The 23,136-nt window shown below is 49.3% G+C and overlaps 3 protein-coding genes across 7 annotated transcripts; 1 reads left to right on the top strand and 2 right to left on the bottom strand.

The window, feature by feature from the left end:
• Positions 1-641: 641 nt before the first annotated feature.
• Positions 642-11,302, bottom strand: tspan9b (tetraspanin 9b). Its single transcript, XM_086201622.1, has 9 exons — positions 10,717-11,302; positions 10,284-10,588; positions 4,347-4,409; positions 4,139-4,258; positions 3,580-3,654; positions 3,396-3,491; positions 3,184-3,294; positions 2,601-2,684; positions 642-1,776 (listed from the first exon to the last, which is right to left on the bottom strand). The coding sequence occupies exons 2-9, from the start codon at positions 10,338-10,340 to the stop codon at positions 1,705-1,707; spliced, it is 678 nt and encodes a 225-aa protein (XP_086057748.1). The 5' UTR covers positions 10,341-10,588; positions 10,717-11,302; the 3' UTR covers positions 642-1,704.
• Positions 8,920-14,728, top strand: LOC147262599 (uncharacterized). 5 transcript variants are annotated; one of them, XM_086201619.1, is made up of 4 exons: positions 8,920-8,968; positions 11,986-12,148; positions 12,228-12,519; positions 13,452-14,728. In XM_086201619.1, the coding sequence occupies exons 2-4, from the start codon at positions 12,116-12,118 to the stop codon at positions 14,501-14,503; spliced, it is 1,377 nt and encodes a 458-aa protein (XP_086057745.1). In that variant the 5' UTR covers positions 8,920-8,968; positions 11,986-12,115; the 3' UTR covers positions 14,504-14,728. The 5 variants fall into 5 exon arrangements, with proteins under 5 accessions (XP_086057745.1, XP_086057747.1, XP_086057743.1 ...); XM_086201617.1 differs by lacking the exon at positions 8,920-8,968 and adding an exon at positions 11,346-11,540; XM_086201621.1 differs by lacking the exon at positions 11,986-12,148 and having other exon boundaries at positions 8,924-8,968.
• LOC147262598 (F-box only protein 15) lies at positions 14,632-22,620 on the bottom strand. The gene is made up of 10 exons (XM_086201615.1): positions 22,192-22,620; positions 22,019-22,084; positions 21,147-21,251; positions 19,681-19,908; positions 19,184-19,384; positions 18,976-19,099; positions 18,359-18,441; positions 16,878-17,023; positions 15,443-15,567; positions 14,632-15,204 (listed from the first exon to the last, which is right to left on the bottom strand). Exons 1-10 carry the CDS (start codon positions 22,380-22,382, stop codon positions 14,938-14,940), a joined length of 1,536 nt encoding a protein of 511 aa, XP_086057741.1. The 5' UTR covers positions 22,383-22,620; the 3' UTR covers positions 14,632-14,937.
• Between the last annotated feature and the right edge of the window lie 516 nt (positions 22,621-23,136).

The raw sequence follows: 23,136 nt of genomic DNA, 5'->3' as shown, positions 1-23,136 counted from the left end.
CTTCTTTGTGACTCCAGAATGCAGGAAGAACCAGCCATGTATGTTTAGCTTGATGCTAACAGGGACAGATGGCTATCAGATCCGTACGATCAGTAATCCACCAACACTTCCACTGGAGGTCAAAACAAAACAAAACAACTCCTCTGGTCCGGTGCTCATCGCAGCAGCACAGAACCAAAAGCGTTCCAGTGGATTTTTATTGCCAAAATTGTTGTAGATTACTGATCAATGACTGGATTACCAAGACCTGGATTAAACCGGAGTCATAATAGAGACGCAGCAGCGAGGACATCCTCCTCCTCCTCACAAAAACATGAATTCAAGGTTTTGATCCTGCAATAAAAGGAGAGTTTAAACAAGCAGGAAGAAGTTGGCGTCCTGGCCTTCATCAGAGCGGCGCCGCTGAGGCACTTTGGCAGTGACAGGTGGAGAACTCTTCATCATTCGTTACGTTCAGACCACTGACGAAATCATGTTCAGCGTGAGACACCAAGATGGCCGCCCAACGGCCTCCGCACTGCGACCCCAGAGAGCAGAGCCCCTGTGCTCACAAGAATACGTGACATCATCAAAGTCAACTACAGTCCATGGATGAGAGAAACAGCAAGCGTCCAAAAACCATGACAACAAAGCTTTAAAGCTGAAGTGGTGCCTCAGGATTTAATATTTCTGCTTCTGAACAATGGAAACACATGAAGTTGTACGGAGGCCTGGTGTGACCGACCGAGAGAGAACGCGGTGCATCCATTTATGAGAGCCATCTTGTTCCCACACTTTGATTCGTCTGCGGGGACCAGTTCTGCGTCCTGGTCTCACGGGGTTCTCTCTCTCTGGGCCGCTTCGCTGCTCCGGAGCGCTAAAATATTCTAGAGTCATTTTTTTCCTTTTAAGAGTGGACGGGAAAATACACAATGTGTTCCGACACCAAGCGTCCCAAATGACAGAAATACACAAAAGTACTCAAGCAGTGCCAATACAAAAGTATATATAGTATAATTCAAAAGAATTGCACAAAAAATAAATCACATTTTTTTCCCAGTGAGATTGAATCTCAACAGTAGAAACCAATATTCGTGTGTTTGTGCTGTGGGCAGGAGATCCAGGCTTTTTCATCCACGTCGCAGGTCTGATGGTTGTGTTTTATGTATAAATATGAATGACAGGAACAAATGATCAAATATTCAATCCGCCATTAAAAAGTTAAGATCTACTTTCTGAATTTATAAATATGTTTTACACGATTTTCCAAAAATTTGGAGGAAATGATTTTCTGTGGTAACTTTGGAAGTATTGTGCTTCCAGAGCGCACAGCTGCGTCAGGCTGTAACAGTCATTCAGGATATCTGACAGCCATTCCTGAGCCCTCGTTCCTGAGGACACGGATGTAGGCTGCCTTTCTGCTCCAGAGACTAACAGAAGCCTTGAATCTGATGATTCAGTGACTAAACATGTATTTATTTACGCTCTAATGCTAAAACATGATATTAAACCATCACAGCACTGGTGACTATTGACATTTTTACAGTTGTACTTATTTGTCTCCTGCGGGCTTCCATACACCAGTGATCAACACTTTACTTCATAATGAACACGCAGGTTGAGTTACATGAGCGCTAAGGTTAGCTGGGTGTTACATGGGGGATTTGGGGATTGTTGATTGGCTGTTGACAGGCAGCGAGGGGCGCGGCCATGCTCAGGCCATGCTCAGGCCGTGCTGGCGGTGTCCTTCCTGCCGATCTGACAGTAGAGAATCATGGAGAAGACCATACCAAAGATCTGTAGTGAGACAACACGCAGAAAACAACCCAAATGACAAATGTTGAAGGAGCATATCATTCCCAGAGACCACTAGTTAGCTTAGCACAATGACTGGTAGTGGGTGGGAAGTGTTAGCGTAGCTCCGTCTCTGCCTGCATTAATATCAGGAGGGTTGTGTGTCACCTTGGTGATGAACACCAGTTTAACATGAGGAGACGTTGTAGTGGTAGAATCAGACACGTAGCCGGAACTACTTTCCTGACTGGGAGCAGTGATTTGACGCAGCACCTCCAAAGCTCCACTGGAACTTGGGTCAACAGAACCAAAGGTTTGTTGAGGACTAGAAGAGCGACTGCTGCTACTGATGATGAGGAGGAGGAGGATTCCTGCTGGACACACCAGCATCCTGGACCTGAGCTAGCTGATGCTAACACTTCCCACCCACCACCAGCCATTGGGCTAAGCTAACCAGCCTGGACCAGAGCTAGCTGATGCTAACACTTCCCACCCACTACCAGCCATTTGGGCTAAGCTAACTAGCCTGGACCTGAGCTAGCTGATGCTAACACTTCCCAACCACCACCAGTCATTGGGCTAAGATAACCAGCCTGGACCTGAGCTAACTGAGGCTAACACTTCCCACCCACTACCAGCCATTTGGGCTAAGCTAACTAGCCTGGACCTGAGCTAGCTGATGCTAACACTTCCCACCCACTACCAGCCATTGGGCTAAGCTAACTAGCCTGGACCTGAGCTAGCTGATGCTAACACTTCCCACCCACTACCAGCCATTGTATACTTCACAAAGATTGTGTGTGTGTGAGAGCGAGAGGGGTTCAGACCAGCACGACAGCAATGGCGAAGGCGATCCCCACCACCACCTCCATGTGTTTCTCCATCACTTCGATGATTCTGGCGGAGCAGGGCTGCAGGACCGGAGTGTGACATCATCGTGTTATTGCTGTGTGTTGTGTTTATCGGGCTGACGACATTTTACAAAAAGGACTCATGGAACTCAATGAATGAGTTCGAAAAACTGCAACTATAAAAATATATTTTATATTATATATATATTATATACTGTATATAGATCACACACAGCTGCTTGTGGAATTGGAAAACGGTACAACAGGAAGCATTTATTTCATTCTATATTTTCACGATACCTGGGTGTGGTCTAGTAAAAAATCCCTCTCTGTTTTTCCAGTTTTTACTGGTTTGATTGAGTTCTTTTTTAAAAACACATTTTTCCACTCAATTGCCTCAAATTCCTTCACAAACACAAAAGTACAAAAACCACCAGCGAAGAACAAAAACCAGGAGCAAAAACAAAAAACAACTCTGATTATTAAAACTCCACAGTAGATGATGTCATCGTGATGCTCAGTCAGATTCGACATCTTTAAAAATGGCGGCGTGTCTCACCGTGTTGTAGTGGCCGGAGGACGGGCAGTCGGGGTCAGTGGCTTCGCAGCGGCAGGAGGCCGGAAGCGGGTTCCAGTCTGTAGGTCCGTTCACCAGACCACAACACTTCAGCTGCAGGACACACACAACCGTTACACAACCACCGCATAACAAGGGAGCCCAGACGAAGCCCCGCCCAGGCTGAGAACACGCGCCACTGTGAGGACGGTCACCTCCTCCTGCAGCACCTCCAGGTCCTTCCTCAAGCTCTCCGGCTGGTCTGACAGCGGCAGGAACTTCTCCAGACGCTCCTGCATCCATTCTTTGACCTGTATTCAGCACACGCACACACACAATGATCTCAGGTGTGTTGACGACCCGACCACCACCTGACCACAGCGTCACCTCCTGGTTTACCTTAGACTCGCCGACAGCTCCCAGGATACCCTCCGCCACCAGGAGGATGAAGATGATTAAGAGACTGATGAAGAACTGAGGGCACACACAGTGTCGAAGGGGGTGGAGTTTAGACGCCTGGAGTAAACCAGTTTTACCAGTTGTACTAGTGACTCAATGCCTCGCTGATCTGGAGTATTTATACACCAAAATGTGTTATTTTTTTCTGTTACTGTAAAAACATTCAAATATTTGATGACTCATCCTGCACGAAGGGGCGTGTCCAAATTTAGCTTCTGCTGAAAAAGCTTCCCCAGATCCCTATGCCCCTCCCCCACAGGTCTCTGAGATGGAACTTTCCTCTCCTGATGTTCTTGTGGGGTTTAGAAAATAATCGTTTTGACTTAAAATGATTAAGAAAAAAATCTGCAACGAGTTCCAACAGAAGGACCAGGGTCGTCGTCTGTGTGTGTGTGTGTGTGTGTGTCAGAGAACCCTCAGGTCTAGTGTCTCTATGGAGCTGCGCAGGTCTAGAACTAGAACAGAACCACGCCGATGAACTACGCCCAGGGGTCCTCACCAGCAGCAGCATGCAGCGGTTCTCCTTGATGGCACCACAGCAGCCCAGGAAGCCCAGGACCATGATGATGACGCCGATGGCGATCAGCAGGTCGATGACAGGGAACGACTCATTGGTGATCTGTTGGTGGGAAGGTGGTTAGCTGAGGTACTGAGTGAGAATCGGAGGCGGCCAGGTAATGTGGCACCGCTGTCGGCGTGCGTCTCACCTGGTTTCCGTCCTTGTTGACTTTCAGGTAGATGGACACACCCAGGATGATGCAGCCGCTCAGCTGTGGACACACAGGAACATCACTCAGATGATGTCATGAAACCTCTGCGGCAGAGTCATGGCATCATATAGCATCAGCTGTCCTCTGGCGCCCCCCGCAGGAGCACAGGGGAAAACCCTTCAGCTCCATCTCAAATCCAGGGTTCTTTGATGGTGTCATGTCACATACAGTGTCTCTCTCTCTCTCTCTCTCTCTCTCACACACACACACACACACCTCTGTATATAATTTATTAACATTTATATGTAAATGTACGACTCAAACAACTCGTGTGCGTTTGGAAAAGTGTTGATTGTTCCCGGTAGGCCGCCAGGCTCCGAGGTCATAAAGACAATCATGTTCAATCGTAGTGAAGAAACTCGTGGACGGACATCAGCGTGGCCTTGTGACATCATCAGGTATCATCAGCTGGACTGATGAGTGGCATCCAAGATTCAGCACTTCAACGCTTAGCACGCTAATGAGAGGAATTACCTGCCATCAATATTTCATCATCGGTCAGGAGATAAAAGACGTGAAACAGAGGACGACCAGCGTTACCATGGAGACGGACGCAGACACGGATGCGCTCCTTCAGCAGTTTCAACCATCTGGTTTTAGCCGTTCACTGAGGAGCGACCAGGAACCGCAAACCTCTGAGGAGGAAGCAGCACTTGAGTCAACACGGACCACAATTCCCAGTTCTTCCATGCCAGTGTTTTCTGTTTGCTTATGATGTCACTGCCTGAGGTCAAAGGTCATGCACAATGATGGATTACATGGCTGAATGAACGGAATCCAGGGAGACAATCAGACCAGGTTTTGACCTCGGAGTTTATTTAGACTGCAGGAGGGTTGAATGAGGTGGTGAGGTTTTGATGATGTCGCTGAGTCACTCCTGACCAGTAAAACCAATACAACCAGTCAGACGGTGCTTCATGTAGCTCCTGTCACCCGGCAGCACCGCGCTTCACCAGCACCGAGTATGAGAGACGATAACTGATCAGATCTGATTGTATTTGAGCCACCCTTGACTGCAGCAGGCGTTGCTACAGGCAACGGGTCATCCTCGCGTCCGAGTGGACGCCAGCGGCAGACTTCAGAAGCGTTTCCTCAGTGTCCCTGTGACATCACGAGGGCAGAATCAAGCTGATGTCAGCCATGTTGCACTGTGATAGTGAAGTTGACACCAGCTGCTCTGAAGGAGCTACCGCTGCTGGCTGAGTGATGGCGCCGTCCACCACCCTCGCCAGTGTTTACTCACGATGTCGACACATTCGCCCTCATCAACAACAGCACACCTCTTTCACAAGAAACTTCCTGTCTCGACGTTTATCTTCTGTTGCCCAATCTTTCCATCTCGGTCCTCCTTGTCGGTGCCATGAGCTGTCATGAGGTCATGCAACCGCCATGTTTGAACATCCGGGGTGAAAACGCAAACCACACACAGACACCAGTGTGTTATCTTTGACTTCCAGCAGGAAACGGACTGAAACTGGGCGTGAGCACAGGAGGAGGCGTGAGGCTCATATGAGAGTTACGGACAACCACAACTGAGCTTTGTTATCTCACACACACACACACACACACACACACACACACACACACACACGCCCTCTGAGCTGTAGGATCAGTTTGACTGACTGGAACTGGATTAACACTCATCAGAATTCATCATTTAGAATAGAAATAATCCAGATTAGTTAGTAGAGAAATGACCATTGTAGTCCCAGCGGCCATGTTAGCACACTGGCGCCGCGCCGCCTCAGCAGACCTCATCCACGGATCAGACATCCGGTCGAGTTCTGTCCACTCCAGACGTGTCAGCGTGGGAACATGCGGACGCAGTTACACCTCACCATCTCTACACGTGCACAGGATGAACAAATAACAACACAATCCCACTTTTGGGGAAAGTCTCTTACTGTCCATTGTCTCAAGAGGGAGGCGGAGCTTCTTCTTTGGGGGAAGCTGAGACCAGCACCAGCTAGCTTAGCATCGTGATCGAATGAAGCGTTAGCAGAGCTGCTGTTACGCCCTCCTGAGGAATGACCACTAAATGCTGTTGAGATGGTAATTAATAGCTATGACTCACTGGGGCGCAGCCATGCACAATCACTCACTCACACACACACACACACACACACACACACACCATCTGTTATTTATGGCGGATGCGAGCGCGTTAAGGTCCAGAGAAGCGACCGCTGGCCATCAGGAGGCCACCTGCTCCAGCAGCCATGAAACCACGTCTGCTGGTTGGAGCCGACAGAGCAGTGAAGCGCCACCAGAACCACGCCGGATGGAGCGGACACGGGTTTCCTGCCCGTGCTCTCATTAGCTGTCACAATTACCACCAAACACAACACCACCGTAGAAACTGCCAACCAAAATTTAATCTACAAACAAACCAGACGCCGCCATCATCACGTCCTCATCCCTTCGAGATTCATGTAGGAGCTGTTTTGGGTCCATAACTCCACAGACTGATGGCCTCCTCAGCGAGTAGGAACAAGTTGGGTTGTTTCCCTAACTCTTAAACTCTAGCGCCCCCCCCCCCCCAAAAAACAACCAGAATTTACATGGAATCCTACAGGGTTCTTCCATAAATAACAGTTCCTAGTTGATATGATGACCTCCTCCTCCACCCCCGCATCCTGAAAGGTTCCAATCAAGTTACCATCGATCTCGCCTCTTTCTGGGACGCGTCAGAGGGACCCAAATGCCTCCAGCGGCTCAGGAGGGCTGTTTTAGCGCTGAAGTCAGACTTTAGGTTTGTTCATGTTATTTCTGCTCGGGAGCCCTGAGCTCACTGCTCACCTCCCCCGGTTCCTGCCCTCACCAGGGTAAACACACTTGGTGCTGTTTGGGGGTCTTTCACCGTTAGTTCCGTCTGCCAGCTGGGAACTGGAGAATAAAAGCTGCTGTTTTGAGGGATGAACCAGAAACAGGCTGAAGAGCCCAGGACCACAGACTTATTAGTCACTGAAAGAAAATGTCTTTAACATGAGACGTCAGCAGGACCTCGTCGTTAAGCCCGACTATATCACCACGTGTTCAACAGCGGCTCTAAAATAATTCAACTATTACATACAAGATGCTTGAGTAGCTTCAAGACAAACTAGCAACATTACTTGACAACATACAGTACAGCTAACTTAGCTTGTGAACATACCGCTACAGTAATTTGCTAATACACGGCTAACTTAGCTTGTGAACATACCGCTACAGTAATTTGCTAACATATGGCTAACTTAGCTTGAAAACATACTGCTACAGTAGTTTGCTAATACACGGCTAACTTAGCTTGTGAACATACCGCTACAGTAGTTTGCTAATACACGGCTAACTTAGCTTGAAAACATACTGCTACAGTAGTTTGCTAATACACGGCTAACTTAGCTTGTGAACATACCGCTAGAGTAGTTTGCTAATACACGGCTAACTTAGCTTGTGAACATACCGCTACAGTAGTTTGCTAATACACGGCTAACTTAGCTTGTGAACATACCGCTACAGTAGTTTGCTAATACACGGCTAACTTAGCTTGTGAACATACTGCTACAGTAGTTTGCTAGTACACGGCTAACTTAGCTTGTGAACATACCGCTACAGTAATTTGCTAACATATGGCTAACTTAGCTTGAAAACATACTGCTACAGTAGTTTGCTAGTACACGGCTAACTTAGCTTGTGAACATACCGCTACAGTAATTTGCTAACATATGGCTAACTTAGCTTGAAAACATACTGCTACAGTAGTTTGCTAATACACGGCTAACTTAGCTTGAAAACATACTGCTACAGTAGTTTGCTAATACACGGCTAACTTAGCTTGTGAACATACCGCTACAGTAGTTTGCTAATACACGGCTAACTTAGCTTGAAAACATACTGCTACAGTAGTTTGCTAATACACGGCTAACTTAGCTTGTGAACATACCGCTACATTAGTTTCTTAACCTAGCCTGCTAACACAGAGCTAACGAAGCTTGTAATCATAGCACTAAAACAGCTTGCGTACACAAAGGTAACATACAGCAAATGTAGCCTGCTAAAATGTAAAATTCCTGAGACATGGGGAGCTCTGATTTGCTCCTCGTTAGCCTTGCTAACTTGCAGTATTCAGCGTTTCAGCCCCTGGTTGGACGTTGCTCTTTGTCTCCATGCGGCAACTTGTGCTGAGGGTAAAATGTGTCAAATGTGTGAAAACTAGACGGCAAACACCAAGGGGATACGATGCTAGCAATCTTGCTAAAGACCTCGATAAAACTCAGTATAAAAAAAAAATCTAAGTTTGGCAAAAACTGACTTTGTGGTTTTCACCGAGTTCTGCCAGCAAAGATGGAGGTGAAAGGCGGTCAAAAGTCTGCCGTCACATGTTTGGAGGGAACAGCACTCAAAGCAAACCACCTCTAGATGGGAAGACTCACTCAGACCCCTGCTGGCCCTGCAGCCACACTCAGGGAGCAGTCCTACATTTCCCAAGAAGCTCTGGTAGTTGCTTGAGTGACGTCATCAGTGAGCCGGCGACAGAGCCAGATGGAAGCAAAAGCTTGAAGCGAGAGACGTATCCTGCGGTGAGGCGCTTTTACTGTTTTTAGTTCCTTTTTTACTCCTAAGGAAAATGAATGGACGGTTGTGACGTGTCCACTTGTTTATATCACCAGAACATAACCCATGTATGTGATTGCTGCACGTATGTTTCTTCTACACGTGTAGGCGGAGTCTCTGACTCCACCACGCTGTGAAAGACGGTAGTTTTCAACAAATGAGCAGCTTGTCAGAACGATCTGATCTATTTTTAAGGTTATCAAGAGGAGTTTGGGGATTCGGGGTCTCTGTGTTTGGGCCACACATGCAGGAAGTGCTTCGTCTGGAGTGTGTTTTCCTGCTCTGATCGCGTGCTCCCGGAGGAAGGCTGGCATCCTGCTGGCTGCACACGGCCTCATCTTCATCTCAGTCTTTGTGAATCATTAATCATCAGAAGTACAAACATTTCCTTCTGAGAACCACACCAAAGTATTAGATCACTTTTTCCGGGTAATCGCTGAGCTGGCGGCGGCTGCCAGAGACGGCGGCTCTGGACACGGTCTCGCTCTCGAGCTCGACTTTGGGACTCGTGAACAGTCTTTTCATTTTCGTACTTATTTGGTGCATTAGCACGATGATTTGCAGTCTGTTCAATCAGAACCTCAGAACCAGTACCAGTACCGTCTGCCGTAAGTCTCGATGGATCGGGCGTTTGGACTTGATACCGTCGCCCAGGCAACCTGGCACCTCCCACCAGACCAAACACGCCCACGTAGATCTGAGTCCAGCTCTTAAGCAAACGCTGACACCTGGAGTTACCAACATGACATTTACTGCAAGGTGACCTGTAAGCACAGGCGGGGGGGCGGGGATGAGGCCACCGGCGGGTGAGCCACTCCCTGAAACCAGTCACGCATTGGGGCGGGAGGGGCAGCGAGAGGTGACACAACCTGTTCTGCTCCACGGATGGATGGAAGTGCTGGATGAAGGGTAACTAGACCAAACATCCAGACGGGGCAGAGACGGTTAGAGACTTGAGAAAAACGCCACAAACAGAAAAGGTCAAACAAGGACGCAGGTTTACTTTGATCAAACACGCACATTCAAACCCACTTCAAGCCAGAAGAAGAAACAACAGCAACCCTCATGACTCGGGTCGGACTCGCACAAGTCCAACAAAGTTCTTGATAGTTCGGAAGTCTCTTCTGTTATCAGACACCATTCTAAAGTAGCTGATAACATCAGAAACTCACAAGCCTGTACTGGGAGAGCTGAAGCGAGGGAGCGGTGAAGTGGTCTTCCTCTGGTCTTCTCTAGGGTTTGGATTGTAACTGTGGGAGTTGTGGGAGTGTGGAGACTCACCCAGAAGAGAAGGTTGAAGAAGAACAGGAGGTACTTGATGCATTTGTTCACGGCCATGACGCTCGCTCTCTCCCTCTCTGTCCGCTCCTCGCTCTCTGGGCGCCGTCTCGTAGAATGAAGGCAGGTCACTGAACAGAGCAGCCTGCTCCACCTGTTCTGCTCACAGGAAGTTTCCTCCTCTTCTGCCCCCCCTCCCAGTAAACAAAGCAGCCTCCCAGCTCTTGCCCCTCCAGTCAGGTGGAAGCATCTGTGGACGGGACAAATATCGCCTGCCTCCACCGTGACAGCATCAGTGTCAAATAACCCTGAAAATATAAACAACACCAGGGAACTTTTACAAGCTGCAGAATTTACTTTCTTACTATTAGTACTACTATTACTTTATTACTATAAAAAGATTGAATATGAGTTCAATCAGCAACTTTCTCATTACCTGGTTGAGGGTGGGAGGAGGGAGGGGGCCAGGGACGTCGACACTCTAGAGGTACATGACAAACTGAGGAAGGCAGTAGTAATCGATTACTCGCCTTTACAAGTAAGCTGGAAGGGTTAATGAGGAAACTGTGCCTTCAGAATAAAAGCAGCCATGTTTCACAGATAGATTTACTTAATTGATCTCAAAACTGGGAAATTCAAAGGCTTCCTCTGAGGTGCAGCCCAACCCTGAGGGATCCAGACTTCCTGGTGGGTTCGTTTCCGTTGTCTGGATTCCTCCTCGGAGCCGACGGCTGCAGGTTAAACATTAACCTCCCCACGTCTGAGTCGGCTCAGGGTGGTGGTGGTGGGCCCGGGCACGGGTGCGCGCTCCTGCTCTGACCTGCGCCAGGTCCTCTCCGGCCCGTCTTGCTCGGTTCCTCTGCTGTGCTCGGCCTCTTTGTGCTGCGGTGAAAGTGAATGGAAGATGCAACCTTGTGCTTCGAGTTTCTCGAGCAGCGCGCAGGCAGAAAAACTAAACTAGCGTCCCGCAGCAACCCCGCACGCTGGTTTGTTCTTCTACTGGCTTGTAAAACTCAACGCTGCCTGATGTCACAACCGCTCATCTACCCCCCCCCCCCCCCCCCCCCGGGCTCCGCTTCTTACGTCAGATCCACCAGGAAACACGAACCACGTACGTCCATCCTCGCTGTGCTCCGTGATTTGGACTCCAAGCCACTGAGTAGCGAGGCTGCTACGTCTCTCTGACGTTTCAGGTTGTGAGAGTCGGATGTTGTCAGCTGAGGGGAAACGCCGTGGCCTCAACTAGACCCGGTCCGACAGGTAGGAGACCTTCCCGGGGCTTCAGACCCAAAGGAGCCCTGGATCTGGAACAGTGGATCATTCTTCTCCTGTAGTTGAAACGTCCTCGGCGTGAGACTGAACCGTAGGGAGACGTTTGTCTGACGTCATCAGAACGGTTGTCATGGCACGTCTGAACTGCTATGGAATCTGATTTTCTCTTTGAAGCTGTCCACCTTTCGGTTTGCTCTGTCTCGGTAAAACATCTGGGTTCGTCATACAGCTGTCAGGTTGAGGACGGCCCTCCAGTTACAAACTCGAACTCTGACAGGATGAAGCTCGGGCTCCAGCAGCCTCCAGCTGGACGCGCCTGGCGGCTCCTGGGGCCTCGCCTGTTTAGACTCCCACTTCTGAGTACTTGAGAGGAAAAATACACTTTTAGGGCAAAGTAGCACCTCAGCTTATTTGATTCTAATGTCTCCTCAAGGCACCCAGTCAGGACGGCGTTCAGCGTCACCGTCTCACTGCCAGTCGGGGCTGGAACACCCACAAGTGCTTCAGAACTCTGACCCAGGAACGAATCCCCCTGAGCAAGCCTGACCCTGTAGACAGACCAGATGTTAGCGGGCTCCTTGTCCAGACTGAGAAGGGTCTGGATTCTATTTTCCCCTGATTTACCTGAAGCACGCGTCAGTGCCGAGTCTGTGACTAAACTTGAAATTCTTCCAGGGAGCCAAGATGACCGCATTAAAGGAGGACCTCTGCCGAGCCCTGGAGGATCTGACAGAGGAGCAGTTCAAGAAGTTCAAGTGGTTCTTAAACCAGAACGACGCGGTCCCACGGGGCTTCTCCGCCATCAGGCTGGCCCTGCTGGAGAGAGCCGACAGGCAGGACACGGTAGACCTCATGGTGCAAACCTATGTGGGACCTGGAGCTTTGGAGGTTACCATGACGCTCCTAGAGAAGATCCCCAGGAAAGATCTGGTGAAGAACCTGGAGGGAACCAGGTCAAGGCTGACAAGTAAGATCAAGCACACGCCCCCCCCCCCAACTTTCTGAAGGTGTTGTTCTCTGAGCGCCACAATCCCGTAGTGTCAGAGGAACGTTTATGACCTTCGTGATTACATTCAGATTCCAGATGACGCGTTTTCTCCAAAGATCCGTCAGAAAACTTTACACCTCCAAGCGATACTGCACCCAAGTGCTGATTTGTCCTTCCAGTACTCCCTAACTAGAGTACTCAGCTCACTAAGAAGTTTTTCTCCCCCTCACTTTTTAATGACTCCACAACAGGAAGAACCAGCCACGTATGTTTAGCTTGAAGCTAATGGAGACTGATGCTAACTGCGGCCGAACCGACCAGGATCGTCCAGTCACCAACCCTCCAGGTGGTCTGGTGTAATCCAGGTCTCCTTGATCCAGACGGGGGATTGATAATTCACAAACACTTTGAGATCAAAATGAACTCTTAACACTTCCTGTTTGGCGCGTCCTGCTAACGAGCGCCGCTGAGCAACCCAGCAGGTGCTACGGGGAACCAGCGCCAAACCCCCAGTGTTTGCTTTCAGTTCACATGAGATTGTTGGTGGATTACAGAGCAGCCGGATTAAGAAGACCTGGACTGTACACTTGAGAACTGTCTTTGGGCAGGTTGTCTTTTTTTAGTGATAAATTGCCATTAGCTTCAAGCTAAATACACGTCGCTGGCTTTTTCTGCATTCTGAAGTAACAGGACAAACCTGAGTCAGTTCCAGATACCTCTGAGTGTGGACTTCAGAACTAAAACTCTGTCCTCGACCACGTCCCTCTTTAACCAGGACGGGCAGATTTGACGTGAAGCGAACACAATTCTGCAGCTACAGACGCTTTCATGAGGGAAAAGGAATTTAGGTTTTTATAAACAGAGCCAGACTGTGACTGGAACCTGGGTGTTTCTGCTCTGCCTGGTTTCAGAGCCGCGGAGCCCGGACCCTGCTCCTCCCCAGACTGAGAGTGAAGGACAGAAGGCTAAGCAGGAGGCTGAAATCAAGCTGATGGTCCAGCACAGAACAATGAAGATCGTGGAGCTCCAGCGCTCAACGGAGCTGAGCAAGATGTCTGCCAAGAGACAGATTGACGCCAGCGTGAAGGTGTTCACCATTTTGCTGCAGTCTGTTGAGACCGGTTTGGGTGACCTCATCGAAGCCATTGAAGAAGACCAAAACACAATGGAGAAACAGGCTGACGGCCTCATCCAAGACCTGAATAAGGAGATCCTGGAGCTGACGCAGCGCAGCGCTGAGGGCCGACTCCTCCAACCCACCACCGACTACCTCGACGCCCGGCAAAATCCGGTGAAGAACTGGGAAGGAGTCAGCGTCTCTTCGCCATCATACGAGGGAAAAGTGCGGACAGCCATGAACCAGCTGGAGGAAAAAGTCAGCACAGAGATGAAGAAGCTGCTGGTGAAGGCCGAGCTGCACCGGGCCCAGCAGTTTGCAGTAAACGTGACCCTTGACCCTGACACAGCGCACCCCTCCCTCATCTTATCTGATGATAGGAAACAAGTTTGCTGTGGCCGCACAAAACAGAACCTCCCAGACAATCCGAAACGATTCGATACTTGTGCCAATGTTTTGGGAAAGCAGAGTTTCTCATCAGGAAGGTTTTACTACGAGGTTACAGTAAAAGGGAAGACTTCCTGGGATGTAGGCGTTGTCCAAGAGTCGGTCCGTAGGAAGGAGTCCATCACCACAAAGCCCAAAAATGGCTTCTGGATAACAGGTTCAAGACCTGGAGAGGAGTGCGAAGGTGCGGACAGGCCGGTGAACAGGGTGGGCGTGTTTGTAGATTATGAGAGGCGTTCAGTCTCCATCTATGACGTAGATGCAGGAAGGGTTCTCCGCTCTTTTAGTGACTGTCCCTTCAGCGAGAAACTCCTCCCGTTCTTCAGTCCCGGCAAACTTCACGGAGATAAGAACTCCGCCCCTCTGGTCATCTCTCCTGTCAACAACACGGACGTTTGACAACATCACAGCTGACCAACACGGGCTCAGACCTGGTTGGTTGTACTCCCAGAGTACGCCACTAGATGGTGCCACTTCCTCTTTGCTGAAGTCGAGTGGTCTGGTGCTGAGAGTTACATTTGAATGGACAGAACATGGACAGGATGGCTGTTACAGATAAATTTATGCATTACATTTTGTACGATTGTTGTTTTTAATAAACTTGGCAACACAACAATGAACTTCATACAAATGATGTCAGAGTCTTTCCTTGTAAAATGACTTCTCCTCAGCGGCTCCTCCACTGGGAGCAGAACTCTTCAGACCAACTAAGGAAGCTCCAGCGATGGTTTTACATTCCTACAGCTGGGAATTTAGCTTAACAAATAAATAACTAAGAACGCCTCCTCAACAAAACAGCAGAAAACTCATCGGACCGCCAGAGAACTACAAGTTCAGTACTTGGTGCTAAAATGTTTGTTGACTTTGAATACAGAAATGTAGATGATGAGGCTGATGAGGAAGAACTGCCTCTGCTCTTTCAGCCACACTAGCTTCATCTTCACCTCGCCGTCCGGGTTCCTGTACTCCATCAGAAAGTGCTCGCCGTTGTAGTCGAAGGACAGCTGCTGCTTGGCCATGGTAATGTGAATGGGAGCACTGACACACCAGAACGGTTTCTGGAACTCATCCAGGAGAGTCAGAGACATGACGCAGCAGTTCTATGCAGCAAATGGGAAAAAGTTTGAAAAAAAAAAAAGAGGCTTGTTGTGACTAGCTAAGCTAAAATAACTCTGCTGTACATGTACACTACTTGTACTTCCTTCTCCTGCTTTACTGTGGTGAGGTGTATTTCCCTGCCTCTCCTGAGCGTGGTGCTCGTGTTAGAACCCACTTAGTTCTTTGATATCTGAGCAATCAGTGCTTCTGAATGAGGGTGAGGTGGGGGAGGAGCCGTACCTCCACTGAGCCCTCCAGCATCTCACTCTTCCAGGGCAGCTTGATGTTCCCTGACAGCGACCTGTGCTGGGACAAGTTGGTCCTGTTGATGGCCTTCAGCTCCACCAGTCCTCGCTGGATCCCAGCTGATCGCGGCAACACAAACTAACTTTAAATTCTCTGCAAAACTAAACTCCAGAAAACAGAGTTGAACAACAGTGACAGCAGTCGCAAAACCTTCCAGACAGCCCCGAGTGGGCGATCAGGCCGTCCCGCGCCGAAGTGGTCAGAAGTGACATCAATCTTTCAATTCAATGAAGCTGGTGCTCACGTGCTAAGCGAGGCAGGCTCGCGCATCGCAGACACGTTCCACACGTCTAGCAGGATTAATATCCAGATCAAGTTTGTGGCTTCAGCCATCGGAGAAATGAACGGGTTTCCATTTAATAGTCAACCAAATACACCAACTGGGATTTTCACAAAGGAGGGAGGCCCCAGGAACTTGAGACAGTTCGTGTGTACCGGCAGGTGGTGTTGCTGCTGTCTGGAGATGAAATCCAAGTTTGGTAATAACCACGGGGACGACGACGGACACAGCTGATCAGTCACGTGATTTACAGGTTCGCTTCATCAGAGTTTACCAACTGAACAGGCTTCATTCCCGTTTTGTACTTTTACTCCTCCAAGCAAAAACCACCTCAAGGGAACATCACTGCAAAAACTTGAGGGACACTTCCGAACGTTTTGATGTCTTTTTTTATATTTGTCCAATGGGGGACGATGCGTTTTTAACAACTTCCACAAATGGAAGGAGCCTGACGAGTGTCTTTTCTGTTAATTTAGTTCACCGAGAAAATGTTGAACGTCAGAACTCTCCTTTTTTTGACCCAGCCATCCAATCACAGCTGAGGACAGAAAAGAAAAAGAAGAGGAGCTCTTGAACCATGGAGACTGCACCCATCAACTCATCATTTCATCCATTTTGACGCCTGTGAGGTTTCAGGACCTCAGCTACCGAGTGCGGCTCCTTCTAAGCGTCCTGAAAGCAACCGGGTCTGAAGGTTTGACCACGACAGCAAAATATTCCTTTAACTTAGGATCAGCACTTGAGTCCATTGGGAGGAGCCACAATGAAGAACTATCAATAAACCTGCTGATAAGACGCAACGCAGCGATCAGGTTACCTGCTAACCAGGCTGCACGATGTGATCAGGTTACCTGCTAACCAGGCTGCACGATGTGATCAGGTTACCTGCTAACCAGGCTGCACGATGTGATCAGGTTACCTGCTAACCAGGCTGCACGATGTGATCAGGTTACCTGCTAACCAGGCTGCACGATGTGATCAGGTTACCTGCTAACCAGGCGGCACGATGTGATCAGGTTACCTGCTAACCAGGCGGCACGATGTGATCAGGTTACCTGCTAACCAGGCGGCACGATGTGATCAGGTTACCTGCATGACCAGAGAGGTGACGGAAGTGTCCCGACATGATCTGAGAGCCGGTGTTGTGCAGGACAAAGTGCAGAGTGTAACCATGGAGACCAAACTTAGGGTCAGATTTGTCCACGTGAGGCTGGGCTGCAGGCTCGGAGTACGAGCTGCAAGGAGGGACAAAAAGATGAAAACCAGAATGTGAACGTCAGCAGAGGCACTAAGAAGGTGAGTGAACAAGAAACATGTCAACGGTCCATTCATTGTCATTTCCACAGCAGAGACCAGGAGGCGCTCAACACCATGAATTTGCTTTTCCAAAAAAGCCTAATTTAACAGTTAAAACCAGTTCTGTAAAAAGGATTTACACAGGACTCAAGCACTCGACTGAGGCCGTCACAGACGATCTGGCCTAAGACCCCAGACCAGAGCTGGACCAGCACCACAGGCCCTGACAACACAGGGAAAATCGGAACTGTGTCAGAGGGCCGAACCAACGAGACCTTGAACTTAATCCTGCTCAATATTAGTTTTCTCCCATTGTGAAGAGCAGTAATCCTACACTTTGATTAGCTGCTGCTGGCACTCCAGATTAAGAATATTCTGTAAATATTCATGTAAGTTTAGGAACTGTGGTGTTGGCCGAAGAGGAAATAACCCCATAAAAGGAACAAACACAATCATGACATCACTGTTCCATTAATTTAGTCTGTTAATCTTCACAAACACTGTCAGGTGACTTGCAGCACGTTAGAGAGGAACTGATCGACTTCCTCCAGCAGCAACAAGTGCTTCCATGTTCCCTTCGCTTGTTCAGTCTGCGGCGTCGCGGCGGTCAGGACGGCACCTCAAACACAGCGACATGTGGACCAAACTAAGAGCAGGGCTTTCACCAGCAGTCCAGGTCTTGTGGAAACCGCAGTATTCAGGATCAACTTTTCTAGTTTTAAGGTGAGCTGAAATTGTTCGGGGGCCAGGGGTCACTGGCTCGCACCAGGCAGACGCAGATTCATGCGTCCAAACGTAATTAATAGAAAACACCAGGCTTTTCAACATAAAAGCCACACAATGGTATTTCATGCACAGCATGAAGACTTGTTCACTTTTGTTTATGACCGATGCACCGCAGGCGGGACAGGGATGCCCAGAGGGCCAGATGTAGCCCAAGGGCCGAGAGACGTCCAGGTCTGCTTGAACCCATCTGGACCTCGAATCCCCCCACAAACACCGGCCATTTTTGTTAAGAACATCCTCAACACCAGAGTTTTCTGAAAATCGTCATACAATCATCAGCTTCCACTAAATCTTTAATTTCTCCGCCTCTGTAGCAGATTGAACCTTGACATCAAACTCTAAAAATGTTATGATGCACCAGGCCTCTGTCTGTCCACAGCTGGGCTGGTAAAGCTGTAGTAGCACTTAGAGACCAGCAGGGGGAGCACATCTACACACATGAACCTGGTTGTGTTTGCTGTTGGATGAGAGCGGCGACAGCAGCCTACCAGACTGGAGATCCCAGCAGGCTCTTCTCCACCAGCCGGTGGAAGTGAAGGCTGACCATGATGAAGGCGATGCTGCTTTGACCCTGCAGACACACACAGCACCACATAACCCACACCACCCCTGGGAATGCTGCGGGAAGAACACCAACACAGGTAAGACCTTCGGGACCTTCCCACAGACAAAAGACGCGTCACAGTAACGAGCGCAAGAGGAAACAGGAAGTTCTATGAGGGTTAGGGATGCTGCCCACATCCCTGCCAGCTCTACCGCTGCTTTTCCTACCACAGCAAATCCACGTCTCCACGTCCTTCACCTTTTCATTCTGGCTCCTAAGACAAATTAGGGAGCAGGCCGACCTTTGGTGAAATATGCGTACGGTGTCTCGTCTGGCTCTGGGGAGGACGGACAATAAGAGACTTCCAAAATGTCGGCCTGTTCCTTGATCATTTAAAGGTTAAACCCTGGGAAGCTGAGTTTTGAGGAAGATCTCGTTCAGTTTGTGGGCTTCAGTAGGACTTGTATGACTTTTTACAAATTGTGTAAAAGAAAAGGATCCAACTGACAGAAGGCTCCCATTTGCAATAACAGACACGTTGAAGCTTCCTATGATTTTCACCCTCCAGAGGCCGATGACAAGGCCCGGACACAGAAGCATCAGTTTGATCAGCCGGTCTTTGCCAATGAAGCGCAGACGTTGAGTCCTGGTATCCAGCTTCCAAATCAAAGAGCGCCAGCCGGGCCTGGAGGAGGAGAGAAGACTGGTGACGGTGCAGAACTGGAGAGAAGGTTCGAGAAGGAGGTGTGGAAGAGGAGCCGCATCCTACTGCTTGACTTTGCCGCTCTTCGGTGAGTCCCTCCTGACACCGTGCAGCTGGAAGTTACTGATGAGAGAATATCTGGGGACGCCGTTGCCACTCCAGCAGACGATCACAGAGGTCTCAAAGAAGTAGGTCCGCCTCACCTCCAGCATGGTCTCCTGTCCGAAATGATCTCGCACCGTCAGCTCCCAGCTCACATTCATGTTCCTGGAACAGTCCATTTTCACCGTCGTTACACCTTCTACATAAAAACCTGACCTGTAAAAGGACTTGGACTAATTTGAGGGAGTTCCTCAAATGTTCCCACTCTCGCGTTTTGCCTGATGGAGCCCAGCTATTAAGGATTGTAGCAGCAGTGTTTTGAAAAGAGGGGATCAAACCAACAACCCTTTGGCTACCAGACAGCCTCTCCACCTCTGGGTGATGTGGCCCCTTCAGCTCCACAGCGTTTCCATCCAACAGTGCAGTGGAAATGTGGCCCACAGCATCTGGAGGTTTCCTACCTGAGCACCCACTCGGTGAGCCTGGGCAGCCCCGTGGAGGGGCTCAGTTCTCTCAGCTCCCTCCTCCACCTGCTCAGCTCCAGTCCAGCCGCCGTCCTGAAGTACATCTTCTTCCAGTGACCTGCTGGATGCTCCTCCGTCTCCTCCTTCACCACAGCCTCGTCCACAGACTTGGGCTTCCATGTCTGACTCCCAAACTCTGACACGTAAATCTTTTGCCACATGACACTACAGTGAAAGGAGGTCACAACTGGTGACTTGCGTGTTCACACCCAACGCCACTGAGTGAACAAACGACAAACAAAATCAATCCCACGATGTGATTTGACAGGGGCCGACGTTTCCCTCAACAATCCCTCCTAACGCTGAAAACACCAAACCTCTGAGCGACTGCTGGAGAACGTTACTCATTACAACAAGGCCCACGAGAACGTTACTCATTACAACAAGGCCCACGAGAACGTTACTCATTACAGCGAACCCCAGGAGAACGTTACTCATTACAGCGAACCCCAGGAGAACGTTACTCGTTACAGCGAAGCCCAGGAGAACGTTACTCGTTACAACGAAGTCCAGGAGAATGTTACTCATTACAGCGAACCCCAGGAGAACGTTACTCATTACAGCGAACCCCACGAGAACGTTACTCATTACAGCAAACCCCAGGAGAACGTTACTCGTTACAGCGAACCCCAGGAGAACGTTACAGCGAACCCCAGGAGAACGTTACTCGTTACAACGAAGTCCAGGAGAACGTTACTCGTTACAGCGAAGCCCACGAGAACGTTACTCATTACAACAAGGCCCACAAGAACGTTACTCATTAAAACGAAGTTCTTGTGAACGAGACCTCCGCCGTTCTGATCATCGTTGTGACCCAGTGGATGATGAGCCAACACTGAAGTGATACCACGTCACTGAAAAGCGCGGATGTGCTGGCAAAATCAGGGCCAGGTTCTAGTTGATCTGGATCAAAATGGTTCCATAACATCAAGATCTTTCATAGCGAATCTCACGTTTACTCCTGAGCTGGCTCCAAATTTTGTGACGATTTGACAAGTGGGGTTGTTGTCAACAGGTTCTGTTCCAGCTAACACACCTCATCTCGCTAACGCTAACAGTGACACGCGAGTGCTGGGCGTCTGTGGTTGGCACTGATGGTCCCCAGCAGGAACAGCTTTGAGTCAAGCTCATGTCAAGGTTTGGTTCTGCGCCTCTGTGGAGCTAAAACACAAGGTGATGCGGGAGCTGTGACATCTAGCGAGCCTGCGCTGTGAGCGGTGAGCTAACTGAGACACCGTAGCTGGCGGCCCCTGCAGAGAAGACTCAGAGGGTGGAGAGGCACAAATGATGACACTCGTGTTTGGCAGGGATTCTCTCTTGGTGTTTTACAGTCCAGACAAGGCTCACAAACACACCTGCCAATCAACAATCACCCCGCGGTTGGGCAACGAAGTCAAACTCACTCGTCACTGGCAAGATGGTGGAAGAGCTTGCTGACGTGGCTGACGCAGAACAGCGAGGACGCATCCAGGTAGGACAGGATCTTGGTCAGGATCTCAGGTGGGAGTCTGACAGACAGGTTAAAACACACTCTCGCCACCATGGAAAGGAAACGTAGCAGTCAAGGTTTTCATTTGACTTTTCATAATAACAACTGAGATATGGCACCAAGTCATTTCTCTAGTCTTCAGAATAAGAGCAGCGAGCTGTAACATGGCCAGGCTGTGTGAGCTTGGGAAAGAGAAACAAGCGTCTGCACTTTCACCACAGAAGCCACCGCATTTCAAAACATCAAATTCTGTTTTACAGAGGTGATCCCACCAGACAAGCTGGGATTCTTTACTAACCCAATTAAGACTGGCAGCTTCCATGGGGAAGTGTGGTAGTTATAACTGACTAACTGGTTACAAGCTGCAGCAGTAGTAGTGTTAGTAGTAGTGGTAAGAGTAGTAGCAGTGGTAGCAGTAGTAGTGATGGTAGAAGTAGTAGTGGTGGTGGTGGTGGTAGCAGCAGCAGCAGCAGCAGCAGCAGCAGCAGCAGCAGTAGTAGTAGTAGTAGTAATAGTGGTGGTGGTGGTGGTAGCAGCAGTAGTAGTAGTCATAGTAGTGGTGGTGGTAGTAGTACTAGTAGTGGTAGTAGTAGTAGTGGTGGTAGTGGTGGTGGTAGTAGTACTAGTAGTGGTAGTAGTACTAGTAGTGGTAGTAGTAGTAGTAGTAGTGGTGGTGGTAGTGGTGGTTAACTGCTTCTCCAATCACAACCAAGGCTGCTGATGACTCCATCTTTGTTTAGTTTTCGAGGCCAGGCCGTCTGATTCGCTGCCTCGACGTTGACTCACCTTTCCATGAAGTTTTCCTTGAACGAAGAGGGTTTTGCTTGGGAAACCTTGCTTTTAGGTTCTGGTCTGTTGGGAGATAAATTAAGTAAATCACCCTTAAATCGCCTCAATTACTGAACAACTTCTCTGAGAGGCTCAGGTGTCGCTATGCTAACTGACCGACCACCAGTTACCTGACGGCTCTCCCGCCACATCCGCTTGCTGCCTTCGGCCATCTTTTATTTCTCCTGCCGCCCGCCGACCCATAACACGGACACGCTCGAGCTGACCCCGGGCCACCCGGACCAGGCAGGCCAGGCGGGCCGGGTGTCCTCTCCAAACCTTCCATGAGACTACGAAAAAACTCTCCCCGTCCGGCCGCCATTGCTGCGTCTCCAAGATGCCGCCGCGAACCTCTAGCCAGTTGAGATTTTCACATTAAAAGCATCAGGGATCACCGGAACTAACCTGGCTTACTGGCTGATTCCCCGTCGGCTCAGTTTCAAGATTCCTTAGATTGTTTGTTTGGGGGTTTTTTTTGTTTGTTTGTCAGCAGGATCACAAAAAAACAAACTAAAACTATGAGGCAGATTTTCACCAGACTTGGGTCAAGGAGGAACCTATTAAATTCGGAGACAGTCGGTCAAAGCGCCACCTGGTGGCAAAAGGAAATTATAAATTTATGTACACTTCGATGTCGTCCTCCTCCAGGGTCAGCCAGACCACCCTAATTGTGGTCAGAACCACCCTCAGAACACGGTGATGGGTTACTGCCAGGCCTCAGGTTACCCAGGTGACCATTTTGGACGTTTGTCCACAGAACAGGAAACTGTTCTGACTGCAGTAACGTCTCCATGACAATCTGGACTCCACGTCTGTTTGAGACAAACAACAGTTGAAGATATTACAGTTACTAAAGCACATTTTTGGAAGATGAATTCCTTTTCTGTCACTCATAATGAATCCGCTGTGCTGCGTCTGGTGGAACGAGTCAGGTGATCTGCTCTGTAATGAACTAAAGCACTGGAACCTGAGCCCCCCCCCCCCCCCACACACACACACACACACACACGTCAATAAGATAAACTATATTGTTCATTGCACAGAAACTACATCAGAGTGAGTCTACTCTCCAGGTG

This window comes from Aulostomus chinensis, chromosome 4 (genome assembly GCF_037954235.1).
Source record: "Aulostomus chinensis isolate RoL2024-O1b breed Wild chromosome 4, RoL_Achi_v1.0, whole genome shotgun sequence".
Lineage (NCBI taxonomy): Eukaryota > Metazoa > Chordata > Actinopteri > Syngnathiformes > Aulostomidae > Aulostomus > Aulostomus chinensis.
This window is presented reverse-complemented; position numbering and strand designations above follow the sequence as displayed.